General features: G+C 40.4%; 1 protein-coding gene across 5 annotated transcripts in view; it reads right to left on the minus strand.

Annotated features, from left to right (window-relative positions):
- Positions 1-21,831, minus strand: part of pde4ba (phosphodiesterase 4B, cAMP-specific a) — a 97,806-nt gene that overhangs the window by 16,545 nt on the left and 59,430 nt on the right. For all 5 annotated transcript variants that reach the window (XM_029500931.1, XM_029500930.1, XM_029500934.1 and 2 more), the window contains one exon: positions 2,227-2,339. In XM_029500931.1, the coding sequence (XP_029356791.1) occupies positions 2,227-2,339 (113 nt within the window). The remainder of the gene's footprint in view (positions 1-2,226; positions 2,340-21,831) is intronic.

The raw sequence follows: 21,831 nt of genomic DNA on the forward strand, positions 1-21,831 counted from the left end.
TTTCTCAAAGCAGGAATCACCTGAAATAAATCATCACCTGCTGACAACCTTTGGCTCAGTCCTGCTAGTTTTTCTGCGATTGTGAAAGTGCTGAAATTACTCTAGTCTTCCAGTTAGATAAGAGTGATTAGTCCTGTAAGCCAAGCCCTTGAGGGTGAGTATAAACTAATAATTTTGCCACATGTGACATAGCAAGCAGTGTTTTCAGAACAGTCTTGTCTCATTTTCCTGTAATGGACCTTCACATGTTGCATCATATATTTACTATCTGTCTTTTTTGTTGTCCATACCGAGGTGTCTGTGTGTGTGTGTGTGTGTTTTTTAAACGGCCAACAGTATTTATTCTGGGATTTGGTCTTTCCTCACATGTCTTCAGCTAACTGTCAGTGTTGGACCTCTGTACAGATGACGAAAGCAATGTGATAAATAAACAGGACCAATAACCATCCAAAACGATATGATGGGATGTCTATTGTCGTCTGGAGAGAGAGGAGGGAATCAGGAAGGAGACAGGAAGAGAGAGTCATTCTGCCCAGGGGTCTGAATGGATCTGACACACACACACACACACACACACACACACACACACACACACACACACACACATAAAAAAATGTTCTCTCTCTTCCTCTCTAGTTTATTGTGTTTGACCCACTGCAGGATCCCTTGCATCCTGTTGTCCACTTTTATGAGCAATAACAAGCTTTTCCTCTTGACTCACTGACAAACTGTTTTCAGACTTTCTTACACACAGCTGCCACTTTAGGCCAGCTTTATATAGTTTTACTAAGAAATACATTTAAACGGGTTTTGCTGAATATTCTGAGTCAACAGAAGTCGATAATATTGTGGTTTGCTCTTCAGCTGGGTCCAGACAAATTCGTAAACAATTTCCACAAGTGGCCACTCATGGAACTGCAATAAAAACATCCTCTGGTACCTCTGAAATCATTTTTGCTGCAGAGCAACCTTTAAAACCTGTATTACTTGAATAACTGAACATAAATAAAGTGAATACCCGGAAAAGAGCGTTTAAATTCAAAGGAATGGGCAGGATCTTTGAGTCCAATATCCTGTTCCCAATATTGCTCATCCATCACATGTGCCCAACTAGTCTTCTGGTTTTGGGGTTCTCATCAACAGAGGCTACTCAGCTCAAAGACTTAAATCAGTATGAAGTTGTGCCCTTGGATTTGTCTTTCTAGCTGCTGGAAAAGTTTTAAAAAGTAAAATCTTCATGGGTTGAGCATTCATAATACACAGACTACTAATTGTTTGCAGTTGTTGTCCTGTCAACACTATAAGAGTTGCCTCTCTTGTAGTGCCTGGGCAGCAGGGTATTTTGTCAGTGAAGTGGCCAAAGGGACAAATAGTCTGAGTGATCACACTGTATGCTCAATGTCAAAAAGTGATACCGCAATACAGATATCCTCTGCAACCCAAAAACTATTTCTGTCATATTTAGGCCATGATGTCGTCTCTTTGGTTAGTTTTAGTTAGGAGGGGAAAAGCCCAGCAATCAAAGTGAGGCGCACTGGGCCTAAAGGGTCCTGCAACCATGTTGCAGCAGGATGAATTAGTGTCTCCCTTTAAAAATCAAATCCAACAATTGCCATACAGATAATGAGGTAACCTTAAGGAGAAAGCTAAATAATGCTCGGCTGTAGGCTCTGTCAGTTGCATACATATACCAGCCAATCATTAATGTTGTGGCCGAATGGTGTATAAAGAGACAGCAGCCTTGGAGCACATCACGCACTCTCAATGATGCAGTAGGAACAGCATAACCAGTGGACAGCGAAAGGCTGTTTGACAGGAAAGAAGGCCAAAAGACAAAACACACACTTCCTTTTGCAGAAACTGGAAAAACTGCAGAAACAATAGAGCTTCATGTTGGTTTAGGCAGAAATCATCTGATGAATAACATTCAGTGATATTCATACAAACACACAGCCACGCACAGGCTGTATAACCAATGAGCACACATGCTCAGACTCCTCCTTCTTATGCTACATGTTCAGACTTATGCTGCTGACTTTGCTTGGGTCATGCCAAGTTCAGCAAAAGCATTTGTGGATTTCATTGTGTGTTTTTTATGCTGAGAGATTTGCTCTTCAAGCAACTGCTCGGCTTTGACAGCTTTCTCACAGTGGAAACGAAAAAACCCAAAAGCTGAACTGGCTCAATTAAAGCTTTCTTCATAGTCAGAGATGCAGCCTGTCTTACCTTGTTGGAGGCCATATCACTGACAGAGCGGTAGGTCTGGATGGTCTCCAGCTGGTCCAGACACCAGTCCAACTCCTCCATCGTCTCCATGGCCAACTTCTGGTATGCTTCATCTGTCAACAGGCAACCGGCACACAGAGACACACAGTCAGCACAGACGCCGCACATGGAGCCTGAGCGCTGCCCAGCCACTCCCGGGCAACATCAACTAAGGGGTCGCACTCAGGGCGCCTGCTGCTGCTGCTGCAGAGGAAGGGGAATATCTGAAGGTGGCATGTGGCTACAGCGCTCCCTCATCACGGGGAGATGGATCTGTAGTCAGTTGATGAGACAGACAAGACAAACGTCAGCAGAGTAGAGTAGAATAGAGGAAAGCTGGGACCTAAGTTCCTTCTTTTCCTTTTCACGTCACTCCTACCCATTCTGAGGCCTTCAGCTGATTCATATAAAATCACGCCTCCTGCAGCAGGAAACCAGATATCAACAGCCCCCCCAACACACACATACAGTTTACCCCACAACACAGGAAGTTAACAGTCACTTCTAAATGCTCACTTACATGCATACGATACATTTCCCTATATCAAACCAAACCTTTACATTAACTGTAACCTTTCCAATTTTTCAGCCGGAACATATCCACAAACAAATAATACTGACTAGTGAATATTTTCGAATCCATGTGGTGCCATCGCGTTGTTGTTGACACAGATAAGAACACTGAATGAGTAGTAATGCTTAAAGGCTGACACATGAAATGAGCCTTTCTGTTCCTGCCTTTCTCTCTCTGGGGGATGCAGGATGCTTTAATGAGTCTGCAGAGAGGTGGGAACATTCCTTGCAAATTTGGTCTGGATTAAATGATAACAACTGCTGTGAAGTTTTGTCTGGTGGATGTTTTGCAATGAGCTAAAGGCCTAGTCACATACAGCACAAACACAAATGCAGTGCAGAGACAAAGTTACAGGAAGTGATTTATATTAACTTTACCAGAATTAAACAATATTCCCACATCATTTATTAACAGCCAAACTGTGTATGCTAATCTATGATTACTTCTTGCACTGCTCCTTGTTGTATTGGCTATTTCTTTTCTCATTTACTTTTACTTTACTTAATTTTCTTTGAAGAGAAGTCATAACTGTGACAGAAATCATAACAACTACTAACGAATTGACATATACATCAACTCACAAATAACAATCATTTCCTCAATTAATTTGTTATGTCTTTGATTCGGTCTAAAATTTTAGAAAAGGCCAGTTTACGAATTCCCACCTCACAAAAAGAGTTGGAATAAACAATAAGGCATCTAATGTCTTAAAGAACTCTCACCAGTCATCATTTTACTCTACACAAGTTTGGACCACTTATATTACAGTAAGTGTGATTATTTACCTTGAAAAAGTACATTTTTATTATTAGCATTATAATTAAAGCAGAGTGCCGCTGACTAAACACAAAGAAAAACAAGAGTTGGAACAACTGAAATTTTCTTGTATAAACTAGCAGCCAGTGCTCCAGCCCTGTTCCTGTGGTTTGACTGTGTTTTCCAGACAACTACAGCTGTGGGTGAAGGTCGGAATGACTCCGTGTTGGAAAGCGGCGAGGGTATGTGATGAGGTGGCTAGAGGGGATGGACGAACACGCATAAACACACACATACATAAATGCATATGTCTACTGCCCCTGCATTGTGTGTACTCTGGGTCTCCTAGCTGCAAAACACAACATGGCAGCAGGGTGTGCACTGCGGTGACCTTAGCGTGGCCACGTAGAATGTGTCCCCGGCTCTGATCTCCTCGCCATCAAAGAGACAAGCCTGTTTGCTCTCCCAAACATGAGAGGCACCTGGCGCTTTGCCCACAGCCTGCTCTCACTCTGATGAGGGGAGCGAGGGAAAAAGACGGAGTGTGCGTCTGTTTAGTTAAACTCCACCAGCGTCTGATGTTGAAATGGCTTACACCTATTTGAGATTTTTCTTTCCAGTATTCCCAGCACTTTTGAATTAGTTTGTATTTTTGAAGAGCATAGAAAACACCCTTGTTCCTATAACAGTGTTCTCATATGAGCTTTTAACTTTGCTTCGACAGAAGGAAGTGCACTACCTAAGTTTTGAGCCTCACTATGTTGTGATATACTGTAACTGTCAAAACTGTCTGAAAGGACTCTTGGAGTATGCCACTGAAGTAAAAACTAACCCAGCAACACTTTTAATGGTCTGTAACATGTGCGTGTGGATATTGAGGTTACTTTGTAATTTCCCATATACATATAAGCGCTTCAATTATAAAAGCTTCTTGCAACTAGGAACTAGCAGTCGAATGCGTGGTTAAAAAAAAAGAAAACAAAAAGAGAAGTTTTAGAAGTGTACATAAAAGTAAAAGTTTTTCAGTAAGCTCCAGCCATTCCAGCCAGTAATTTCTTAACTCTTTCCAACACTTATAGGTACTCTGTCATTTACCTCATGTAAATGACAGAGTACCTCATCTTATGTGATAACTTACATTTCACATTATTCCACTTATTGAAAGGTTTTGGTTGGTTGGTTTTGTTTTGGTATTTTTGCACAACTGAATTGGGTTCCAGACCGTCGAAGATATGATCAAAACGGGGCGAAGGGAGCAGTGTGTGTGTGTGTGTGTGTGTGTGTGCGTGCGCAGTAAAGAGGCTGCACCACGGCAATACTGAATGGCAGGATTGATCATTGGAGTCTTAACTGAACAAAACACACAAATATGGGTGCAGAGCTTTAAAATCTGGTTTAGTGAGTCAGGATCTAGAACTGGTCACGAGGCCACCTTCTTGCGGGTCCCCACATACTAAATTTAATCTCTTGGTAGGTGCCAGAGCCACTTAACTATGACGCTTGTATAACAGCTAGACTCTGATCCCTACCCTCCTTGCAAGCAGAGCCAGTACCACCAGTGTTTTCTCCAGACCTGGACCCAGTTTACCAGCAGTCAAATAAAAAACAAAAAATTTATGTGGTAAGCAGTGGAGCATTGGATATTGACGCACGGTTTTACAGCAACAATCAAATTTAATGCCAGTGTTTTGAATGCTTCAGAGAAAAGGGGGATGCCAATGAGCATAAAGTAAGCACAACTACTTTGTGTGAAAGTAACAGAAGACTAGAGGCTTTGCTGTTTTTAATGCCAATATGTGGAAGTAAAATCATCAGTTGACAACTAATTCAGCCATGAGCCTCTCTTATGATATTGACTGCATCATTGCATATGAATGTGCTCTTTTAGGTTGTTGAGGAAGTCTGCTGTTGTCCCAACTGGGTTTTGCTCAAATAGGTCAACAGTTGCATGTGGTTTGAGTCTTCATTTTACTTAAAATGTCTTGTGTTAGAATAAGGACACTACATGCATATCTCCTGGTTGTTTGCTATCAGTTGTAAATGTAAACTGACGTGTATCTTGACCAATTTATGGGCATTTCTTTGTCCATTTCTTATACTACATTTAACGCAACAAAAACTGTTCTCACTAGTTTAAACAGTGGACACATGGCCATTGGTTGCATACTATTTATTACTGCAATATACTGGTGCTACAGCTGCTTGCACTGTGTATTGTCATGACCTCATGTGGAGAACAGGAAACAGCATTCAAAAGCCAAACATCTACTAATACAAATGCATTTGTGCACACACACACACACACACACACAAACATCACGATGTTAAGAGGGGATTTCCAGCCGCCTCCACCCTGACACAAGGACCTTTCTGATGAGCGCTCAGACCTTACAGTACATATACACATGCACAAATCAGATACATTCGCACACTATATCGCTCTTACACACACACAAAGGTAATGTACATATGTGTGAACTACGATTTCTAGTTACTGTGTTTATACCCAAAGAGGCACGATAGGCAGAGTCAGGGAGGTTTAGGAGGGATATGAGGTCAGCTGCCCCAGTCTCTCTTCCAGTTTAATATTTGGATCAGTCCAGCTCAGTAACTCCACCGCCATAGAAACATTCACTGTTTCCTACGTTGACAAAGTTATCACTTACATTGACAAACACAACAAAACAAAACCATCAAGTAAACCAAACAATAGAACAAATACAGTGCAAATGTGCATGTCAAACAAACTCTTACCCGAAACTCTGAGTAAGTAAATGAAGAATGTGTGAACTGGTGCCAAACTGCAATTGTACCAGCATCAGCCATGACACTAAAAATGAGAAAATGCAGGTAATGAACTGATATCAACCTGTAAAAATAATAATAATGAAAGAAATTGTAGTATTATACTGGTGCTCCTCTCACTAAAGCCATCCATGATTCAGCAAAAACATCACAGGTTTTCCTTTCCTTTTTCCTCCCAGGTTAGATCAAAGAGGCCCCACATTTCTGGTTCTTGATATGCACAAGATATCTTTTCTATAATGGAAACTAGTCTCATATTTTGGAATGGAATAAATGACACCATGTATTCGCACTACTTTCAGAAATGTGTTTGGTGACAGTTTATTAACCGGAATCTAAGTAATTTCAGCAGCTTCGCACAAACCCCTTAAGGCTGCATGTAAACAGTTCATGGCAAATGGTGCTATCAGGTTGTTTAAGGACAAGTGAGCCCACAGGACATCAGAGCCGATGAGCTGACAGTAAGTGTGTGTGTATGTGTGAATGTGTGAGTGAGTGAGAGAGCTGTATCTGTCATCCTCCCATGGGGATAGAGTTTCCTGTCTGCGATGTGATGGTAGATGCAGAAGAGCAAGCGGGATGCATTTTGCTATGAGCAGCCAAAACATGACACAGTGGTAGTTAAACCATCAGTGGAAGTGACCTGCATACACAAACACACACTCATGAACATACTGAATACAAAACAAGCATCGGTCAAGCACTCTTTTTCCACTCATCTTTATTTTCCAACCAAGCATTTTTTTTTTTTTACCTAACAACAGGTGCACACACTTCAAGAGAAACTAAGCATTGACGTGGGTTGACTGGCAGCAGTGCTATGTCCCTGAATGAGAGAGAGAGAAAGAGGGGGAAACCACTCTCTAGTGGCATCTTTTGCAGTAAAAGAAAGAGAGATGAGTTGATCAGAAACCCACTGTGCTATTACACAACACTTCTCAGCAGAGAAGAGATGATAGGGTGAAGCAGTGGGCTGCTGTAGCCCGTCACTTCCTATTGCAAACTGAATTACGACTACACACTTTAAGATCAATCACTTGCAGTAAATGAAAAAAAAAAAAAAAAGGGAAGATGGGTAGGGACAGAGTTTGTGGTTTAGCACGCATGTTTCACACATGGGCAGTTTTTTTGAAACCTTTCCATATGCCACGTTCTGAGAACTGCCAAAATGACTATATTCTATTGGAGTAATCTGGTTTACACAGAGGCAAAATAGATGGCTCCAGAATGTTGTCACCCTGCAGTTGTGAGTTATAAACAGAATAAATGAGTAGAAACGGTGAAACAGAAATGCTTCAATGCATGATTTTCATACACGTCCAAGTTGGGTTAGAACTACAAGTTTTTGCACATTAGTTGTCTGTCCCTTTTGAATATTCAGAGATAGGAAACAAAGCTTGTTTCTGTTCCAGCCGCTTAAAGGAATTTGCAGGAGGAACTTCAATGAAGGAAGTTGGTATCTAAGATGAGGGCAAGTGGAAATTCTGTGGTAAATTTTGAAAAAAAAAAAAACAAAAACAAAAACAAAAGTGACATTCCCTTACAGTACAATATATGCAGTGAAATACAGGATGACATGCACAACTACGGACATAAACAAGCAGAATCATATACATTCAGACCTGAAGTGATGATCTTCTGCTGGCACTTTTCCTGAAATAAAGTTCTGATAGGAAAACAAAAATGCTCCGAAGAGCTTGTGAAACCATCACGTATGTATTTCTGTGAGTGTGACTACTGCCCCCCTTTGTTTGGACATAATGTTCCCCATCCTCAACACACAAGCACATTCCTGTCTGATTTCCTATGGAACTCAACATTGAGAGCTATAAGTCCAAGAAGCACACAAAGACTCAGACCAACATCAGACGACACCCTAAATCCAGGAAAAACAAGTAAAGCGAGAGCTTTTAGGGAGCTCATTTTATTTTAGATACTTGGTCTTTTGGTGAGATTGTACAGGAGTTCTTAAGTATGCAAGAACACGGTGTTGTCGAAGGGAGTGTCAGTGTGGATCTTTGGATATTTTGGGGACTAATTGCTGATAAATCATAATCCCATCAAGTCAGATGATGGCCCTGTAATGTTTTTGAACAACTTCCTGTAATTTTGAAATGGCCGAAATGTCATTTTTTTCAAGATGAGTAAATGAAGAGTTAGTAATCTTTATGAATCATGTCTACACAGCTCTTTAGTCCTGTCTGAGACATATGATGTTGAGATTATTTCGTTTGCTTGACACGAGAAAAAATATATCCACTTCTTGTTATGGAGATGCTTCTGAAATGATTCACACGTGCATATTATTCACACACAGGAAAACATGGAAGTGACCTCAGAGACTAACATCACGGGCTCACTGAGACCTGAGGCGTAAGTTTCAGAGAGTTACTGTACACTTTGTGACGGATTCTTGTCTTTTGTGCAAACATCTGAGATGTTTTGTTTCCACATCTGTCCTGCTCACTCTGCTGAAACATTGAGACATCACTGAAGCTGTTGGTGTGTCGTATCAGCAGGTTTGCTCAGAGGACCAATGAGCATCCCATCCTTGAGCCAGATTTTCTCACATGATCTTCATCTGTTTTCCCTCCTCACCCAAACTCTCACATATTCTTTTCTCCCATTTTCCTCTCAGCTTCTATACACTCAGTATGCCCGCACACAAACATGTAGCACACAGAAACAGACCAGGCTTTGTCTGTGCTACCTGAGATGAACTCCCATATTGGGAGCAACAGCACTGACTGCACCGTTGTCACGCTGACTGGCATTTGCCCCTCGGCCTGATTAGCATGGATGAGAGGAGCCGTGAACCGAGGCAAGCCAAACTTCTGTCCTTGTTGATATTGTTTTTTTCTGAAGGTCTCAAAGCAGTGTCTAGAATTCCAACTACGGGGGTTTTCTGTTCATTTAGTGGGAGATCTGATGTCAGGCATGATGAGAAATTTGGGCAGGAGAAAAATTAATCACCGATTGAAGCAAACATTTAATTAAAATCATACAGATGACTTCCATGTATTTACATCTTACAAATTTCCTTACAAATCCAAGGGGACCTTCATGTTTGCTTCATACATATATATATACATTAACACATGACTTTGACTCATGTGAAATTATGTCATGTTGCTGTTGACCCGTTTAAACGTTTTGTTGTTAATTTAAGGTGTGGCAGCTTCCAGATCAAATTTGCAGGTCTTATTTCAAATAATGAGCAGGCAATTGTGATGAGGTTTTTTTGCTTAAAGTGAAAAGCTTGGTGTAACTGGACAGGCCTGGTTCATGTGTCATGCCTCTTCCTTTTTTATGGCTCTATAACATTATAAAACATTGCATCCAGGCCAGGCAAGAAATCATTATGGTCGCAATGCTTTTCCAACTGTTGTTGAACTGTTGTCAAGAATAGCATGACTGTCTTATTAACATTACCTTGCACATATTTAAAGGGCAGGCCTTGAAATAGGGCTAAGCCAGATGAACCAGACGGAACAAGCTTGATGAATGTGGCGAGGAAAGTCACCCGAGGGGTTCCATGATGAAAGCAATTGCATGCGATGAAGGATCAGTGTCTTCATATGCGAAGGATCAGTCGCATATGAAGACCAGCTGAATCAAAGCTCAGATGACCTCAAACAGCAAACCTCCTTAAAACGGTAAGCATGGCGTGTGTGCCGGTCAAAGCCAGAGTGTGTGTTTATGTGGACCCCAGACCACCAAAAAAAACAACAACAACAACAACAACAACAAAAAATTAATTCAATAAGAACAAGATAGATTTTTTTTGCTGTTTGTTCATTTTGGCTAAAAAGGAACTTCCTGATTGAATCAAGATCAAATACAAATTCCCTGGTAGCAACAAGTAAATAAGCATGTGGCATCCATGGCCTGAAAAAAGAAAAAAAAAAAAAAAAAGAAAATGAAAAAAGGCATTGTCAAAAAATCAGCCATCTTACCACAGAGTAGCGATAACCAAAACATGATCTGGCTGTTTTCTTTCCTTGGTGTTGATTAACTGGAGGGTTTTAATAGAACTGGGCTATTTTATTGTTGACTAAAAAGTTGCTTTCTATCATGCGCCACAAAGAGGGCATGGTGGTGGTGGTGGTGGTGATTTTGGAGGGGGGAATCCAAATGCTTCCCAAATACCCAAACAAAAGGGCCTGTCTGTGAAGTAGAGAGCGTTTGAATCCATCTGCGCTGAGCTGCACAGGCCTTCTGGCAAGGGAATACTTCAGGGGAAGGGCAACAGTCTACTTTATGACTATGCTGACGTCAATGGCATAATTCAAATACTTGCAGACTGCATGCTTCCAGCTTTCTGAACCTGCTCTGTCTCTGCGGCAGGCCACAGCTAAGACCCGACATGGATTTCAGCACCGTTAAAACGAAATTACAAAACAACAACTGGAGCGGAGCTGTGGCAGGAGGAAATAGCACAAAACCACATGTTATTAATTTTCTTGGCCTTCAGTTGAGACAAAGACCGGTAACAGATTGACACATCTTTGGAAAGTCGTTGCATATGTACTGGCAGAGAGTGAAATACTGCTTTGGTTCCAACCTTTGAAACTTTAACTGGTTTGAGGAAAAATAAGCCACTTTAGCGAGAAATGTGAATATGTTTATATTGTTTACATGTAAAAAGGGAAGAAAGAAACCAAACTGAAATCAGGTAAACCCCTTTCTGTGAACAGCCATTCTCTTTTACCAAAAGGGGGAAGTGATGGTTTCTGGGAACTGGTTTGCGTGTTATTTAAGTATGAACATTTAGTGTCCACAACTAAAAAACACAAAATTTTGGTTGCTCAACCAAAAATTTGTTATTGGCATGTTTAATGAGAAATGAATAACATTATTTTTGCATTTATAATATTGCTTAATTGATGACACTTTGCTATGAGTATTTTTCCCTTTTTGACAATTTCAAGAGAAATTGATTAATTAATTGAAAATCAATGACTGATTGGCTGACAATGAAAAAAGCTTTTAGTTGAATCAGCAGTGGCTAAAACAAGCAAAAAAAAAAAAGGAAAGAAAGAAAAATACCAAATTAAAAGACAAACCAAAATAAGAAAAAGAATTTGGCAAATTCTTGGGCCTCATCTAAAACTTTCTGAATGCTTGTGCTCAGTGAAGGTTGTGGGCTGTGTGCTGTCGACAGGAGATGTGGATGGATTGATTTCAAGAGTTTAGATGACATCATGACTTACATTATGGTACAAGTGAGAATGACATAATTGGCTGGAGCTGTGGATGACCACAGACGGAGTGATGAACAGTCCAAATTTTGGTTTGCTTTCACGAGGGTGAGAGAAATGGAGCTCTCTGGGAAAACATATACCTGTAGCGAGAATGCATTTTTTGGCCAAGCTGCAAACAAATAAATCACAATTCAAGGTATCACAAATCAAGTTTTTGCAACAACGCAACAATGACTATTCAAACATAATGGTTAATGAGGAATAATTCAATAATTCTGTCACTTTTTCTCATCTCACTGGCCTGTAGTGCAGTCATAAACTGACTTTGAGCTCAGTTTAGCCAGTCTTACTGAGAGACGATACACAGTTGACTTGTTTGTGAAGTCCAAGACAGTCATTTCAAGTCCAACACATATTCATATTTATTCATAATCACATTTATATTCACATTTACAAAGCAATTTTTGCATTTATGTTCCGCTTAATGCCTTGAGCCTCAATTTGTTTTATCCTCATCCAATGAAATAGTGATCTAATGGGGAACCAACAAACAAGTTCACATTTAAAGCTAAATATCTAATATCACAGCAACACAACTTACTCTCACACTAAGCAATTTCATACTATACATTCTTACCCACCCACACACACACTGTAAAGTAGGCCTTTTCCTGAAACTCAGCTTTGGATACCACTTGGCAGGGAGCCTCGGGTGTCAGTGCCAGCAGGTATGGAGAGCTTTGAGTAGGGTAAATACTTGGCACTGCAGCTTGTTTATGACACAGGACACTTGCGAGGCAAAGGCCATGTCTGCTTTTCTTGACGTCATTTCAAAACTGGGCTGACTTTCTATTAAACTAACTCACTGGCACCACTGTTGAACATTTCAAAATATTTTTTTTTTTAATGAAAGAGGGAGATCAAAAGATTACTTGAGCTAATTTATTGAAAATAAATTCTTTTGTGGTGGTACTTTACCAATAAATCTGGTGGCTGTGCCACTTATTCTCAAATGTTGTTTACTTTGAGGGACTATCCTATACTTGTCAAGGCATGACATTCAGCTGGCAATGTCCTTTATACCATTTCAGTTGGTTGACAGACACACCGCACATCCAGTCCTGTGGCATAATGCAACATAATCTAGGCATGCGCTTTAAAGAAAACCTTCAGTTTATTCCAAGTTGGTAAGATGATAATTATTCAAATGTTCCATGTACCATTTAAAAGCTGGATGATTATCTTACTGTTCATAATTCTTTACTTCATTTTAGCAATGTTGCCACTTCAATAACCAAGTTATTCTGTAAAAGTGTAATGTGATAATACTGTTTCATGGGGATGTAATGTATCAATAAGCCTGATGCACTTTCAGTATCTGAGAAAAACCATATTATAATAATCGCACTAGTTCTGGTTAGGTTAGCATAGTTATTTTCAAAATTTCATGAACTCTGACAGTTTCATATTATTTACATAGCCCTTTTTATTCAATGAAGTTATGATACGGCCAGTAAAACGTCATAACTTTCTAGTTGACTACAGTCATTGCTCTTGATTTGATTGTACTACATATGTATCCTTGCAACCTATAACACATTAGTCCTTGTGGAGACATTTCTTAGTTTTCATTACTGATTCATTAAAACTAAGTTGCAGTACGAGGAAGAATTTCAAATGAACAAAAGTAGTTATGGATTTACAAAGGACCGGCGCAGCCTCATTCAGGTGTTACACTTTTGTAATATTGGGCTAATTTATAATATCACAAATGGACAAGTAAGGAAAGGAATATTTAGATTGTGTCACTTGACAGCAGAGAAAACAGAAGAGCACACACTCGGTTACCTCAGGTACCATCAGCTTACTGCCATCAAGAAAGAACAACATTCAGGTTCAAAGGACAAAGAGAGTAAGCAATAGCACTGACATGTAAGTGTGTTTCCATCACCATGTGGTATTGAGCAAAGCTCTTATGTAACACATTTCCCCTGTTCAAATAGGCATACAGATCCTTCCTTACCTTTCTCCTCTTTCCTCCCTCCCTCACCATGTTCTTTCTCTCTCTTTCTTTCTCTGAGGGTTTGGGCAGCAGCCAACTCATCAATCAGCTACAAAGGAACGACAAAGAACTAAATTCTTAGAAAAGGAGCAACGAACAGAGGAGAGCATAATTTTGAATGACGCATGTGTAACCCCTTCAGGTGAGAGGTTGAAATGTCAAAATAAAAGAAATCGTTAGGTACAAATGACCGTCCGGATAGATTACATAGTTTCCTCCAAATGCATTAACCTGAAATAGCAAAAACAGACGCAGTTGCAGACACACACATTGAACTTTTTCCTGTTTTGAAGAGAAGCTAGTGTTGCCACAGGAGCAGCTGATTTTCCCTCCAGTTTGGTTCATAGCTTTCTGTGAATGTCTATGAGCTGATAAATGGGAACATTTTAACACCAATGCTTTAAAAATCAGGACGGCAAGGGCCAATTAACGATGATGTTCTTTAATATTGTCCTCTGGTCTGTATTGTCTTGGCTAGCAATCCTGTAGTTTCCTGTGCTTATAGTTGTAACCAGAAATTTACTCACGAGCAAAATTAATAATCTACCCTGACCTCCCTCCCCCTCTGTAATTTTAATCTAATCCATATAGAGTTTTAGACAGCTGTAGAATTTTAACCCTGTCTGCAGTATTTAAGCAGAAACACATCCAGACTCATCTCTGTACATCTATATTTGTATATCTTGTTAATATTTTTTTGTTTTTGTTCCTTTCCTGTATTGTTGAATGACAGTAAAGCTGGACATAGGTGCTTTTTATCTTTTCCAACAACCAGAACAATCTCTCAATCTCCTCCAGTGAAATAAATATATTTGCTTTCACAGGCACTGAGAAAATGCGCTGGAAACAAAGGAGACAGAGATGGTGAAATTCAATTAACAACACGTAGGCACAGGTCAAACAGATGAGCCGTGGCCATCCACTCAGCTCCCTTGATCTTTGTCGGTAAGAAACCAAAATTTTTACTCCATTCTGGTCTCCACAACAAATGAACTGAAAGCTTTTTGAGCTCAACTGACAGATTAGAGATACGGTCTATGATGCAGGTAAGAGAAATGATACCGCAGTGACGCTGCACAGTTACGCATTCACAGACAAACGCTTACTGCGGCCCGTATGATACAGAAGCTCCAGAAGAAAATATTATTGGTGACGTCACTTTGTCTCCAAGAGTCAGCTTATATAAACAACGGTTAGATCTGAGCTGAGCTGGGTAGCGGGAGGTTTAGAGAAGGGCCGTGATATTCCTCACCTCCTCACTGAGAGCAAAGATACAGGTACTAACATCTGTCAAAAAGTGCACGCAAGCACGCACACACACTCACAAACACACAGACTACACCTGATGATGCAAGGGACCGTTTGGACAAGTCGGCATTTGTAGACTCGGACATACAGTGGGACGTGGATTTCTCAAAGTAGCCAGGATTGTATGCACACTACACTTCCAAGTAGCGTAGCACTGTTATTGGCAGGGAATAGTCAACACTGAGAGAGAAAGAGAGAAGGCACTTTGACGTCTGGTGCGCTTTAATCTTTTCTGAACCGAGCCTTCGATTCCAAGTTCATTCTCTGCGTAACATGTTGTGAGATGATGATAATAATATTCTTCTTATGTGGCTTCTTATAAAGATGAGGGTGATTGGACATAAATCAAAAGCAGCTGACGCGCTCATGGTGTGCCCCGGACTGCTGCACATACTTTATATTAATCAGGTCATCAATGAAAAAACAACAAGTCCTCCAAACGAAATGACAAAAAAGGTCATTGTTATTGTCTCCCACAGAGAACCATAGAGGCTGTTTCACCAGGTGGACAGTTTGCTGACTCTGCCAACTGACTTTTTGGTCAGTCACTGACGAAGTGAAGGTTTAATCGTGCTAAGGTACATGCTGTGAGTGCCATTTACTGTGTGTTGCGTGGCTGGCATACAACATAATAAGCTTATGGTCATAGGTATATTAAACCACTGATGACTACTGGCAGGAAACAGCAGTCTATTGAGTTACACGAAAGATTGTATCAAAATTGATGAACTCAATGAAGCTTTTCTCTTTTACAGCTTTATAAGCATCTCACAGTGCCTCAGTCATTTTCTTCTGAAGCACATATATTATGAGGTGCATGGGCCAAAAGAGATCACCTTCAAGAAACAGACACAAACATTCATATCTGTCCTTCATCTGGATCTCCTTTTTGAAGCTAAGCTACTTCTGTCGAGCTGAAGAATACACTATCACACCTCAACAATAAATGGAGCTGTTCTACCATTTTATATTTCTGGCCGAATTAAAGAACAAAAAGAGGGTTTAGAAAGAGTGTGTGTGATAGATATTCACTGATTTGTTTCAGGGCAACCACTCTCCAGGATTATTCAGACAGATAAGGAAGATCTCACAATGTTAACAAAAAATGAACTACAAATAAATGCAAAGGGTATCTGAAGTCATTAAAAGATACTTATGAGTATTGTTTGAATGCACCACATTCTAGTTTGGCATGACAGTTTCTGCCATTATATCGCCAAGTGGTAGGATCCTGTGGTAGATGTAGAACACACAGGAAATTAAACCACAGAAGCATAGTACTCACTTTTGCAGAACAGAATACACTACAAAGAAACAACAAGAGAATGTTAAAATTCATTTCATTCATTTTTAAATAACTGTATAACTGTATAGTTTTAGACAATAAATATCTGTCACAGATATGGATGCAACCTTAGTCCACTTAAATCTCAAGTCTTAAAAATAATACCAGATAATAGTAAAAAACATTGTGATACAAATGGAGAACATGTCATACATTTGCACATTTTTAAAATATAGGATACTATTTTATTTTCTTCTTATTCAGAAATAAACCAAATCTAAGCTCACTTCAAACATGGATGAGATGAAACTGGGATGATGTGACTTGTCTGGATTTCCTGGGGTTGTTGACTGGTCTGCATTCAGATTGAATAATGTGCAGAGAAGACTATGAATCATTCATTCATTCATCTTCTACCGCTTATCAGTTTCCAGACTGAGGGGGTTGCTGGAGCAAATTACAGCTGACGTTGGGCAAGGGCGGAGTACACCTTGGCGAGTCACCAGTCCATCACAGGGCCAACACACAGAGACAGACAGAGACCAACAACCACTCACACTCAGACCTACAGACAATTTAGAGTCACCAGTTAACCCAAACATGATTTCTTTGGACGGTGGGAAGAAACTGGAGACCCCGGAGGAAACCCACACAGGCCCAGGAATCAAACCCATGACCTTCTTAGTGTAGGGCAACAGTGCTAACCACTATGCTGCTGTGCTGCCTGACTATGAATCAGATTGAGAGTAATAAAGGTATTAAGCATGCACCAAATGAAACTTGCAATGCTCAGTTTTCACACACAGTGTAACTTCAATTGGCTGCTATCCGATTAGTCCTACTCTTGTCAGCACTGCAAACTTAAGTCATCTTAGAACACATCTGTGTGCAGGTTGCTGTCCTGAATGAAACAGATATACGATGTGGGAAAAACTGAAAACACAAAGTGAATATAAATACACACAACAGCAAGAGTATGAGAATGAAAGATGAGTGCACAATGGAGAGCTGACGAGGATAATACATGACCCCAGGTCAAGAACCACTGACAATAGTCCTCATAAAGAGCTTGACATTTGCACTTCATAAATGAGATGCTGTGTTCAGCACACAGAAGTGACATCCACTTCTTAATTACGTGATAACAAGTTAGGAGAAGGGAACCAGGAAAAGAAAAGAAAACAAATCAAAAACCCAACTTAATTTCCATTTTCCTCTAACGGTATGTGCCCATTCAGGTAGTTTCGGGTGAATTTGAAAAGAAAAAAATTAAATGGCAAACCGTAACCATTTCTAACTGTAAGCAGGGAGGGAAAAAATAAACACAAAGCATTGTTTGATTTGGCTGATTGTCTCACTGTGCCATTATATCACCTTTTACACACACACACACACGCACTTGCATGCATAAGTAAACAGTGAACAGAGAACAGTAAACAGAACAGAGACACGGATAGACAAACGCATGCAGCCTAGTGTAGATATACCCTACAGGGAAGATCATTAAAGTGTTACTGATGTGCATCTTGAAACACATGTGCAAACAGACAGACGTTAAGAAGAATTTCATGGGAACAATACTGTATCCACATTCCAGCGCAGCGCAAACACTGGAGTTCTGTTTAAAGTGAGAGACTGAAGGTAAACAGACTTATCTGCCTTCACCAAGAACAGATTCTTCTCTCCATTCTTATTTCTCTGTTGATAGACTCGTGATGCAAAAGCACTTTCTGTGTGATTAGCTTTCACCTGTTTAAACTGAGCGCTACATTAAGTGTTTGCACAGGTATGAAAAAGTCACCATCTGTCAATATCGTTCACATTTTGTTCTGTACTGTATGTGCCGATTTGTGCCAAAGGTCTGACAATGAGTAGTTGTACAGCAACGTACACTACTTCTCATGCAATTGCAATATTGTTGAGCATCTTAATATTTATGGTTTATGTTTTGAGAACAGGGCAGCACGGTGGAGTAATGGTTAGCACTGTCGCCCCACAATAAGAAGGGCTCAGTTCCCGGCCTGGGGCCTTTCTGTGTGGAGTTTGCATGTTCTCCCTGTGTCTGTGTGGGTTTTCCCCCACCGTCCAAAGACATCATGTTTGGGTTAACTGGTGACTCTAAACTGTCCGTAGGTCTGAGTGTGAGTGGTTGTTGGTCTCTGTGTGTTGGCCCTGTGATGGACTGGTGACCTGTCCAGGGTCTACTCCGCCACTCGTCCAGAACTTTGGCTGGGATTTCCTCCAGCACCCCGGTGAAAGAGTTTGATGTAACTTTGTTCTGGTTTGGTGATTTGATTTGATGAAGGTTACCATCTACACCTTATCGGTGGCTTCACTCACTTGAAATGTACACTGTCAACTGTATACTAATATTTTTATTAAGACGGGACATGTGGACAAGCTCTAAATTAAATAATCTAAATCTAAATTAAGTTTAAAAATGTCCTCACACTATTTCTGTAGTTTGAGAAGACTCCATGGGGGTCAGTGGGTTGGAGGGGTCGAAACACCTGGCGCAGAGTGTGTTTTTCTGTGTCAGTGTGTGTGTGTGTGTGTGTGTGTGTGTGTGTGTGTGTGTGTGAGGAAGCTGTTGTGGTCCCACTGGCCTGTTTCCTCATTAGTGTCACAATCCTGCCTAGCGTGGACTTCCTTCTGTGGACAGAAATGTGACAAACACACACACACACACTCAATCCATAAGCATTCACTTGACATTCCCAAGTTCTGTTAGGTCATCTGTTAGGTCTGCACACAGACACATGCATCCACAACGCACCTGCCAACTTTGACAGATTTCTGCACACAGTTTTGTAGAAGTCCTTATTATGTATAATTAACAGGCGTATCAGCAGATATATTAATGAAGGTCTGTACAGGTTTTCATCATATAAACCTGCATTCCTCCTTCCCTATTTATAAATATTCATAACGTGAAGGCCAGTGGCAAACTGTTTCTGGGCTTCTTTTGAAGACTGCTTTACCTGTACTCTCATCTAAAAAACATATGCAGCATCTTTATAGTTATGCTTGGGAAGTACCATAATATTCTCCTTTTGTGGGGCAGATTATGACATTTCACAAACTATAGAAACCTGGAATTTCATATGCGAGTATGGGAATTATTTGGAGGCGATGGAGTCAAATATGAAGCATAACATGATTATGTCATATTATGAGGAAAGATATGCCAGCTAGTTTAAGTTTTTTGTTATATTATTTTGATTCTGAAGCCCTTTGAAATAAAATATCATAGGTCATATATTTCATGAGATTTTATTTATTTATTTATTTTTTTCTTTTAAGCTCAGTAAGGTTTTTCAATTATCATGGATGGAGCCAACCAGGAATTTCAATTGAGGAAGATACAGGCCTTCTCCCTATGCTAAGAATCTTTCATGCATTCATAGAAAGGAGGCATTTAAAAGTTTTTAGGTTTTTTTTTTCTGTTTGCTTTTTTTGTTTTTCCTTCAAACATGCTTTCTGCTGGGGATGGCTGGTTGACACGTTACAAGAACTTCAGCTCTCAGCTATTGTTTTCCAGGTTGACAAGGTTTTAATATCCCTGTGAGCAGCACTACATTCTCAGGACAGATTGGAGGTTTTCTATGTGAAAGTGAAAAATGAAGCCAAAAATTTGCAGGTCTTATAAATAACTGAAAATTATGCTTTATCATTAACTAATGTATTCCACTGGCTGTAAAATGAATATGGCCCTTGTTTGACATAAGCCAGGCTGTACTTCACAGGCTGGTGCCATTATCCATTCACTTATGCTAGTGAGCTCTCGTTATCTGCATGCTGTGGGAGATGTGCCACAGAGGCCAGGAAATGTATAAAACCTGCCAATATCCAGTCATCTTTGTTTCCGGTAAACAAATGTGCCTGTCACCTATGTAGTACAGCTCACAAGGTCTTGTCAGACACCCAGAGGTGACACACAATGTGTTGATTCTAGGTAATGACAGGAGCTGTTTGTCCACCAGAAAGTGCGGCAAACAACACTGAACTGCTGGTTAAACAAAACTCACAGACCGGCACACGTACTTATCCAGACTGTTTTTCGTAGCTGCTGTAAATATGAGGGGGAAATTATTCTTCAGATATAACGGTCATTGCAGTCAGCTGTCATAACAATTACCATCAGAGAAACAGAAACCCTGTCACGTCACTTAAGTTGTTGGCTAAGGTTTCACTTCAATGCCTTTTTGGGTACCCGAAGTAATTTGAGTGGGCTCGAAAACTCTTTAAAAAACTCTAGCAATTTGGCCTTTTTTAAAAATCTGGCCTCATATATGATGCAGGATGAGGCTGCAATGCTCAGAAGAAAAAATATTGGGGTCTGCACAGCAGCCAGACGTCTATGCACATGTACGTACCTGGAAGCCCCACAGAGGCTATTAAAGCAGGCAGAAAACGGGAAGTAGTGAAGAATGCAGGTAACACAAGACATAGAGTTATACAGAGACGTATTAGCTAGCAACATACTGGGAAAGAGGACCAAGAATACTCTCTCAATCTTAAAGCACCTGGAGAAAAAAGAGAGAAAGGGGTGTTGGCAGAGGTCAAGTGAGCTTTGACCAGAATAGAGTGAGAGTAAGGGGAAAGGGAGGGAGTTGCTGCCATGGCAACAGCTCATGTTGGCATTTTGTGGATGTGCACAGCAGAGTGTGAGGTGAGAGACAGAGTGATAGTTTGGCAGATACTGTATCTGTGACATTTAGACATGCTATCCCTGCCCAAATATCCCTTCGTGAACCAGTGCCACATCAAGACCACGAGGCTGGCGCGGGGCCAGGATTACCTCACCGGCTAAAGATGTGTGGCACTGATGTTGCTGTTTCTGAAGTAAATACATAAAAAATGATTATAAAAAGGATGCTGACCAGAAAAGCTACTCAGCCCCAAAATGGTAGCTCCAGGGTTGCCCAGTGTAGTTAAGGGTAAAACAGCCGAATTCCAGCAAGGCCATGTAATTTATTGAGTTGTTAATGCAAGTAAAAAGAACAAGCTCATATGTTACCAATAATGTAATAAAGTGTCTATTTTATACATTTATAGAACAAGCCAATACTGAAGACTGGGCCTGATATGAGATCAGCAAACAATCAATCGATCAGTCAGTCTTGAAAGTCTTTGAACTTCTCTTCTCAAATTAACATCACTACCCGAAACTGGAAAATATGAGCTTTCCCTCCAAGAGGCTCAAGCCTTTTCACCTCAACGTGAATGCAAGTGCACTGGTCAGCCTGGAAGATATTTGGAGTTGGGGGCTGTGTCAGAAAGAAGCCCCAGACAGGTGCACTACTGCAGAGGAGCTATTGCTACTGGAGTTTCTGGCTTTAGACGGGGGTGTCATATGGCAAAAAGAGAGCTGGGTAGTAGCCAAAAAAAAAAAAAAAAGTATGATGATGTCCTGAACTGGAAAAAAGATCATTTTTTTATGACAGTAATTTTTATAACTTTGTCTGAATCCCTGGATTGACACCAAATATATCAAACTGTTGCCTCGCTAAATGCTTTTCACTGTGCAAACTGAGTGCAAAGCCTGTTTTCATAGGTTTCTAAAGCCATC

This window comes from Echeneis naucrates, chromosome 4 (genome assembly GCF_900963305.1).
Source record: "Echeneis naucrates chromosome 4, fEcheNa1.1, whole genome shotgun sequence".
Classification (NCBI taxonomy): Eukaryota; Metazoa; Chordata; class Actinopteri; order Carangiformes; family Echeneidae; genus Echeneis; species Echeneis naucrates.